Source organism: Myotis brandtii, unplaced genomic scaffold, assembly GCF_000412655.1.
Source record: "Myotis brandtii unplaced genomic scaffold, ASM41265v1 scaffold349, whole genome shotgun sequence".
Classification (NCBI taxonomy): domain Eukaryota; kingdom Metazoa; phylum Chordata; class Mammalia; order Chiroptera; family Vespertilionidae; genus Myotis; species Myotis brandtii.
In genome coordinates this window covers 265,396-275,042 of record NW_005363427.1, presented here as the reverse complement: position 1 = coordinate 275,042, position 9,647 = coordinate 265,396, and the positions used below count along the sequence as shown (strand labels likewise).

The window sequence follows — 9,647 nt, the reverse complement described above, 5'->3', positions numbered from 1 at the left end:
ACATACATATATATATATATATACACACATATATATAAAATTGGTTATACATCAATGTTAGTTGAAATAAAAAAATAAATTATAGACTAGTCTATGGAAAATATATCTTTATGTTCTTTGATTGCTTGTATCCCAGAGGTGTTTATGCCCAAACCACAACTATTATGAAACTTTTTTTATTTTCAGATACTAGACTACGTGCAACCTTTACGTCCCTATGAGTACTTCGACACCCTGAAAGACTTCCTTGAGTATGATGGGAAGGTTCTGCGCTTCTACTGCATGTGGGATGACTCCGGCTCAGTTTTTGGGGACTATAGACAACTCATCTTGCATTACTTCTTGTCTGATGGTACTATTGAAATCAAAGAACTGCTGCCCCATAACTCAGGCCGGGACCCTATGTCATTTTTCCTCCTGAGGGGAAAGCTGCCCAAGGTGAGTGGTGGACACAGAACCACTTTCTGAGTTTGCTTGTGGGCTGAGAGACTCTAGTCCAGTGATGGTGAACCTTTTGAGCTCGGCGTGTCAGCATTTTGAAAAACCCTAACTTAACTCTGGTGCCGTGTTGCATATAGAAATGTTTTTGACATTTGCAACCATAGTAAAACAAAGATTTATATTTTTGATATTTATTTTATATATTTAAATGCCATTTAACAAAGAAAAATCAACCAAAAAAATGAGTTCACGTGTCACCTCTGACACGCGTGTCATAGGTTCGCCATCACTGCTCTAGTCAGTCACTGGAATGTCATGTTTTATGACTATGTGATGACAGTTACCATACATTATTGCAAGAGTTTAGAAAACTTTCATTTTTTGTGCCCTATATTAATATACATCTTGGAAAGTAATGCAGAGGATATGACAGATTGGAGTTGGAATATTCTGGGCATAAGGCAAATCAAGGGAAAATGTCAAATGCCTGAGAAATTACCTATTCAATATTGAGTTCACAGTCTTATGAAGGCAAATGACTCTCTAGTAAAAAAATTGCTTATGGCCTTGAATGGGACATTGATCTTTGGCTTCTGTATCCTACTGAGGAGATCCCATGGTATTGATATGTGTTGTGAATGTGTACACACACACACACACACACACCGGAGTGACTCTTCTGAGAGTAACCACCAATCACCAACCAGCCAATGGCTAGCAGTAGTGACAGCTTTCCATTTTATTTGCTATTAAAAAGTTATCAGACTGATTTCTACACATATGTATGGCTAGTTGAGAGCTAACGTAACTTGGATACAGCCAGAAATGGCACAAATATAGAAGACCTGGGTTAGAATTATGGTTCTACATTTAATAACTGTGTGATCTTGGGCAAGTCACTTAAGCTCTTTGAGTGTATCACCTTATCTCTAAAGAATAGTTAACACCTCCATCCTGAGATAACTGTAAAGATAGAATGAGGTAACATAGTAAAAAACACTACCTAAGGACCTATAAACACCTATGAGGACACAAAAACATACAGGCTTTTTTCACAGCTCCATATTACATTGTATTTCTTATTTGCATAAAATATTTTTTAACTTAATTCTTAATGCTACTGAAGAGTTTACTGTAACACCTATTTCTGATGCAAACAATCACTGGTTATGTGGTCTAAACAGGAGGCTCTTTCAGATTCTTTGAGCCCATAGCCAGAAGCCCTGCAGTATTGCTGGGAGGGGTGGTGGTGGTGGTGGTGGCAGGATTTGTCTCAGAGGGAGCTCTGGAGTCTGGACAGCAGGTGGCCACGAGATACATGGGAAGCCTATTTTTAGAATGGCTTTGAAAAATAGGCTGACTATAAAATAATAATGACACACCTGACATTTGCAGTGTGTCTGGACATCAATTGCTTCATTCATTCATTTAACACATATTTATTGTCAACTGTATGTCAGCTCTGGGGTTACAGTGAGAAAGAAAATGGATTAAGTCCTGCTTCATGGAGCATACATTCTCATGGGGGAAAGATACAGTAGTGGTAGGAGTTCCCCTGGCACTTTCAACATCTTTTGAGAAAGCAAGAAATAAGTACTATTGTTGTAGTTACATGAAACTGAAGATAAAAACCTGGCCCCAAGTCCTGTAGCTAGTAAGCGGTGAAGAGAGAGTTTGTGTCCAAATGTACTGTTTTCCTATGTTATGTGGCTTACTTATACCCCATACATAATACATTCACACATTTGCACTTACATATTATGTCATATGTATCAGAGATGATTCAGATTTCTCATCTGTATATGATAAACTGATCACTGTGAATCTGTAAGCTAATGAAGGTATTTCCTGCAGCTTATGCAACTGCTTGGACCACCTCCAGTGCATGTAGAACTGAGGAGTGTTCCGGTTCTCTCCAGGCCGTGGTTTCTGTTCGAAGCCGACCACACTCTGTTGTTCTTGCTCTCTCACCACACTGTCTCTCTCACCCAGCAAATGCCTCTTTGGTTCAGGATCTGGCGGGGTGCTAAGCAGAGTAAAGAAAAGAAGGCAAGGCATGGTTTGTAGTTCAGTGAAGGGAAAAGATGAGGCAACTAGAGAACCACAAAAAGTGGTTTCATCCTGTGGTAGGTGCTATGGAGCATTGAATTAGGGACAGGCCAGTAGGATGGGAGAGGTTATGGGGAAATATGAGGCTTCTCAGGGCTTTGGTGGATGGGCGGAGGATAGTCCAGCCCGCAGGGGGTGAGGAAGCACAGGGACAGGTAGATAAAGTTTGTCCCCAATGTCTTGTCTTCGTGCGGATGGCAGCGAAGAACCATGTAATGCATATTTCCCACTTGAGCCCCTTTTTGTATTTGGAGCCCATCTACCACACCTTGCTTTGGTTTTTGTCTTCCAGTATGGCCCACCTGGAGTCCATCAACCAGGAGACGTAACAGATAGAATAGTTCTCAATGTGTATAATGGCTATAATGTAAGCCGAGTGCATGGCTACCTGTTGGATAAATTCAAGGTGAGGAACCTTATGTTTTATTACTGTTTCCAATGTGACGTCTCTGGAACCTGAAATGTGGGGGGAGTTACATATTCATCTCTGGTGAGCTTGATTGTGAGTGAAATCAATAAGTGTATACATTGCATTGCTGTTTTTCAATAATAAACATGCTTAAGTGCATATATAAATATATGCTTTGCATTGCTGTTGGGTAGCACTACATTGCTAAAATAATTTTTTTTAAAGTTAGTCTCTACTAGTTGTCTTTTGGTTTGATTTTAAAAATTTGGCTGTAAATTATATAATTGAGTTTTTTTAAAAATTATTTTTTCTGCCGTAACCGGTTTGGCTCAGTGGATAGAGCGTCGGCCTGTGGACTGAAAGGTCCCAGGTTCGATTCTGGTCAAGGGCATGTACCTTGGTTGCGGGCACATCTCCAGTAGGGAGTGTGCAGGAGGCAGCTGATTGATGTTTCTCTCTCATCGATGTTTCTAACTCTCTATCTCTCTCCCTTCCTCTCTGTAAAAAAATCAATAAAATATATTTAAAAAATTATTTTTTCTTTTGGGAAGGGTTAGATTTTTGGAGGGTTTGTGCTGCCAGTATTGTGTTCCTTTGTTTTCATTAGGTGGCAAAATTAGAACAAGAGTTTTACAAAGATACTGACCTGAAAATAGGAGCCACCATCAATGTGTGGGGAAGAAAAGTGCTCCTTTGTGACTGTGATGAATTTACGAAGACTTATTATAGGACTAAATATGGAATTCGTAAGTGATACATCTGTCAACTAGAAAATAATACTGAAAACTTAGAATCTTTGTTCTCTAGTTAAGATTTCACTATATAAACTCATATAAAAAGTAGTTTATGCCTTTAAGGCTAATATAATATGAGCATTATGCATTTGAACAGAAAATTATGCAAATGCAAATTGTGATGCATTTTATAGTCATGCTGACTTTTTATATTTCTCATAACATATGTTAAAATCTCCCATTTAGCAGACACTATTATTACACAACATTTCTTGAGTAACAACAGTGTACTTAATGTAACTAATGACTAGAAATTATATCCGTGATGCGGGGTAGGTGGGCAATGAATAAATACTCTCTTATAATCTTTACATTTGCTTTTCCTGACTTTTTGGTAAGGTTAAATGAATATACTTAATGTGACTTAGTTACTTTTGACAATTTAATTTTGTTTATAATTAATCTGGTTCTAAATTCTATACAGTATATTTTGGTGTTCTTGATGCCCAAACCAGGACAAAGTCCCATCAATAATTGTAGTTACATTTCCTTCCTTGTCCGTAATTGTGGTCAGTGGAATACCTGGTGTCTCCACTCTATAGTGCCACAGGAAGTCCCTGACAAGTGCCAACAACACAGATAGGGGCCTCCCTAAGAGGAAGCCAGGGAGAGATTTCGAATGCATTGTGAAACCTTGGTGCTTAGTACTTTCTCTTAACTAATGATCCCACAACATACTTGGGGGAGAAAAAATGGCAAACAGACTAAGAGAAGGAGTTGGCCACAGTCTCAAGAAAGGTACTTGAGTAAGCTTTCTATTTACATAGAAGCAGAGGGCTTGATAGAAATCCAAGAGATCTCTGTACCCCCATGCAAAACCCAATCTGATTATTAAAAAGATAAGATTTTTTCACGCATTTAAGGTTTCTAAGGAGAAGGTGATTCCATAGAATTCTTCCACAAAATAGTCTAGTGTGACCCCTCTACCCCGCCCCCCCCCCAGGCAGCTTGCTCATCCCACTGGCCCGGACTTGCCTGTGGGCTATAACATATGACTCCCTCATTATTTCATGTGGATGAACACGGACTGTAGCATGAAGGTTGGAAAAGACTCCAGAGGCTCCAGCAGGTGTTTCTTTCACCGAAGGGACAGGGATTTGAATGTAAACTGTTTGTGCTTAGAATTCTTTCCTTGTTTTTTTTTGTGTGTCTATAAGAAGACTTTCTTATTATTAATTCTTAGCGGCTGGGATAACCCAACTAGTAACAAGACCATTCATTCCCATTGCCCATCAACACTGAATAGGTCGTGCTGACATTACGGATGAGCAAAAAACTTAAAGCAACTTTGATGTGGAGTCACTTCTAGCCATCTCTGAACTCCTGGTACTAGAAACAGCAGGACATCCAAGATGAGAGTTTAATGATCATTTGATTAAATTAGCCACCCCAAGATACGGTGACAGGGATGAAATTCTAGTCTCACCATATGGCCTCAATGGAGTTAACAGTTTTTTTTTTACCTCTTTTCCCTACCTTATGAAGTAAAGAGGATCAAGGGTTAGATGATTTCCAAGGATTTTTTAGCTAGAGCTAGAAAACTGTGGGATTTGATAATCATTTGACTTCAAAATGAACATCCCATCAAAATCATTTGACCTAGGCATTGGGTACAAGTAGAGGTGGATTTACCTTGAAGTTACTAAAGTCCATGCATATGAAGTTTTAGGCTTCTTCCTTTGCAGGGGCTCCAGTTCAAAGCCCTGGGCCCAATTTTGTCTTAATAATTTGTCATTCTTTGTCTTGAAGAGTTTTTCCAAATTATTTAAACTTTGGGCCTCCTTAAACCTGGGTCAGTATCTATGTCACTAGAACATACAAAATCAACTTTGAGGTAATTGAAGGCTTTTCCTAGTGTTGTTTCCAACTGAGATGGCAAATAATAAATCACTGTGAATGAACATTAAGACTCCTTTGAAAAATATATCACATCTCTGTAAATTTATTGGAATCTAGTTATTTGTCAATAGATATTCAATATATATGTTTTTAAAGTCACTTGGAACTAGAGGAATCAGACTACTTGAAAAACAGATGTGTCTCAAAGATCCATCAGAGTGTCAGTTTAAGAAGATAATTGGGAAGATGCTTTGTACAAAAATGTATACTTTTTCATTTGTTCACCAAATGTTTTTAATACCTGAAAAATGCAGGATAATGGAAAACCAAAGACAGGAAACTTATTCAGGTTCAAGGACAAAACGTTGTAAGCAATACCCAGAGAAATGATATCTTGAGTCAGAATATCCAAAAAGATGTATGTGGTGTTAGAACAGTCTGGCATGAAGGAGTGGAACAGTTCTCAACTTTTACACACTAGATGGCACTGTGGGTGCAGAGGAACACTAAATTGGTTCTTTTGTTACTTAAATCTGTTGCAAAAATTATGTAGTTGAGAAAACAACACTGTGTTATGAAATCTGCAATTATACAGGAAAGTATAGAATGCATTCTTAGTTACTTTGCTATTCAATATGTGTCCTCTTTTGGTTAGATTTCTCAGATTAATATCAGATAAATATGGGGGAGTATGCTTGAGAGGAGTTCACACAAAGGCTGTGAGGAAGTCTAAGGAAATGTAAACTTTTCAAATTAGAATGAGAAATAGCCTCAAACCCTTAACCTTTTAATTAGTATAAGACATGTCCTTTAATTTAAAGAGTTAGTTTGCCCTGGATGACAAATTGATGCACATTTTCAATTACAGAGGTGTGCACTAAATCTGAATTCTTCCAGCTATTAGAGCTTTGACAATGGAAAAGGAAATCATTGCTTACATGAATTTCTTTCAATTACAAATGACACTTTTTAATACAATTGTAGTCCTTTTGTGGGCAGTAGCAAGAGCAACCTGGAGCAGTGGTTGGTAACAAAAAGTTTTGCTTTTGTTTAACTAGATAGCGAAGGGCCGTGGCCTGGAGTTGAGTTGAGGAAAAGGGAGGTTTAAAAAATTTGTACAGCAGGAGCGGACAGTGGATGGGAAAGGTAAAGGCAGAATAGTCAGGAGTCAATCTGTTTGGAAAGGAATTTGATTAGTGAGTGTTGACTAAAGATATGAGAGAGCTAAACTGCAGCTTAAAATATGGAATGGGTGGAATAAATTTCTAAGTCTGAATTTTCATATCACTGGAAAAATCAGGATGAACAAAAATATTCAGAAACGGGATGTGATAACAAAAGAGAAATGTTTACTTATTTGACATAGTTTCTTTTTTTCCTTTTGAACCAATGACGATTATTGAGTGAGTTCTGTGGTTTTTGTAAACATGATTGAAACCTACCCTCACAGGATTTTGCTGTGTTTTGTTTGAAAGAGTTTAAAATAGTCTACAAAGATCTTCATGTTCATCTTGAAAACATAACAAACCTTTCAAAACAGCCGTAATCAGAGCAAAAATAATATTGATGTTTCATTTGCCTTTGCTTTGTTCTAGAGAACTTTAACTCAATTCCATGCAAGCCTCCATCTCCTCCAAAAATAGAAAGGAAATTTCCACCTTACACCGGTTTTGGTTCTGAAGAGGATTCTCTCCGCTCCTGCATAGGCCTCGTGCCTGTAGTTCGTCCTAATGTGGAGGCCTTCAAGAAGTGCATAGAAAAAGACAGGTACTTGACGGAACCGTGATATTTTGGTTTGATCTTTTTTCCAAATGTGTTCAAAATATATACTATAGTCTCCAAGATGATACAGATGTTACTCAGCTCATCTAATGTCAAGTCCAGGGACAAGTTATAGCTTTTTAATGAAGTTGATTAACATGCAAGTATTAACAGGTTCTTACTTGAATGGTTATTATATTTTTCCTGGTTTTACTGAGATATAATTTGACATATAACAATGTATAATATAATGATTTGCTATATGTATGTACTGAAAAATGATTACCATAATGAAATGAGTTAACATTCAACACTTTACACAGTTATAGTTTTTTTCCTTGTGATGAAAACTTTTATGATTTACTCTCACTTTTTAAAAAAAATATATTTTATTGATTTTTTACAGAGAGGAGGGAGAAGGATAGAGAGTTAGAAACATCGATGAGAGAGAAACATCGATCAGCTGCCTCCTGCACATCTCCTACTGGGTATGTGCCCGCAACCAAGGTACATTCCCTTGGCCGGAATCAAAGCTGGGGCCCATGAGTCCGCAGGCTGACGCTCTATCCACTGAGCCAAACCGGTTAGGGCAACTCTCAAAACTTTTAAATATACAATATACTATGGTTAACTATGGTCACCATGTTGTATATTAATTACACCCCCAGAAATTATTTATCATGTAACTGGAAGTTTGTACCTCTTGATCATTTTCATCTAATTCATTCATTCCCAACTCCCTTCTTCTGGCAACCACAGATCTGATATCTATTTCTGTAAGTTTGGTTTTATTAGATTCCACATATAAGTGAGATAATATAGTACTTGTCTGTCTGACTTATTTCACTTTGCATAATGCCCTCCGGTTCCATCCTTATTGTATCAAATGGCAGGATTTCCTTCCTTTTTAATGGCTGAATAACATTCCGTTGTGTATATATGACATATATAGAAGTTTCTTTATTCATTTGTCAATGGACACTTAGGTTGTTCCCATGTCTTGACTGCAGTGAACATGGGTTGCAGATATTTCTTTGGGAAAATGATTTAATTTCCTTCAAATATATATGCAGGACTTGAATTGCTGGATCATATGATTGTTCTATTTTTAATTTTTTGAGGAACCTGCATAGTGTTTTCCGTAGTGGCTGTACCAATTTACATTCCTACCAACAGTGCCCAAGGGTTCCTTGTTTTCCAAATCCTTGCCATTGAGTGGTTATGAGTGGTTATTTTAATAAGTGTCACCTGGAAGCACCTGAAATCATATAGTGAGAGGAATGGCCAACCTGCCTTAATTATATCTCAATATCTCTATCTCTATCTCTCTCTCTATCTCTATCTCTGTCTCTATCTCTATCTATCTCTATCTCTATCTCTATCTCTATCTCTATCTCTATCTCTATCTCTACTCTATCTCTCTTTCTGTATATATTTCCTCATGATGGTCCCTAGAAAATGGTGTAGAGTAGAGGTCAGCAAACTTTTTCTTAAAGGGTCAGATAGTAAATATTTTTGGCTTTGCTGGCCATATGGCCCCTGTCATAACCACTTAACTCTGCAGTTGTAGGTGAAAGCAGCCACAGAGTCCATGAACAAATGCGTGACTATCTTCCAATAAAACTTTGTTTATGGACACTGACACTTGAATCTCATATAACTTTTACCTATTCAAATATTACTCTTTTGATTTTTTCAACCATTTAAAAATGTAAAAACCATTCTTAGCTCACAGGCTATATAAAAACAGGTGGCAGGTTGTACTTGGCTCATAAGCTGTAGTTTGCCTACCCCTGGCATAGAAGCTTCCATGATTTATGTGTTTTTTTTTAATATATATATTTTATTGATTTTTTACAGAGAGGAAGGGAGAGGGATAGAGAGTCAGAAACATTGATGAGAGAGAAACATCGATTAGCTGCCTCCTGCACACCCCCTACTGGGGATGTGCACGCAACCTAGGTACATGCCCTTGACTGGAATCGAACCCGGGACCCTTCAGTCCCCAGGCCGACGCTCTATCCACTGAGCCAAACCGATCAGGGCGATTTATGTGTTTTTGAGAATGTCATTTGGAAATTAATGTGGTTGTTCTTTTTCAATTACAGTTGACATGTAATATTATATTAGTTTCAGGTATACAGCATAATGATTATACATTTGTATAATCTACAAAGTGATTACCCGATAAGTCTAGTACCCATCTGACACCATACATAATTATTACAATATTCTTGACTTATAGTCCCTATCCTGTACTTTATACCCCTGACTATTTTTATAACTGGCAATTT

The 9,647-nt window shown here is 37.6% G+C and overlaps 1 protein-coding gene across 1 annotated transcript in view; it reads left to right on the top strand.

Moving 5' to 3' along the window:
- The window catches only part of EFHC2 (EF-hand domain (C-terminal) containing 2), a 155,588-nt gene that overhangs the window by 67,619 nt on the left and 78,322 nt on the right, over positions 1-9,647 (top strand). The window contains exons 5-8 of the mRNA XM_014544033.1: positions 187-438; positions 2,843-2,956; positions 3,567-3,705; positions 7,188-7,359. Coding sequence (XP_014399519.1) covers positions 187-438; positions 2,843-2,956; positions 3,567-3,705; positions 7,188-7,359 — 677 coding nt within the window. The remainder of the gene's footprint in view (positions 1-186; positions 439-2,842; positions 2,957-3,566; positions 3,706-7,187; positions 7,360-9,647) is intronic.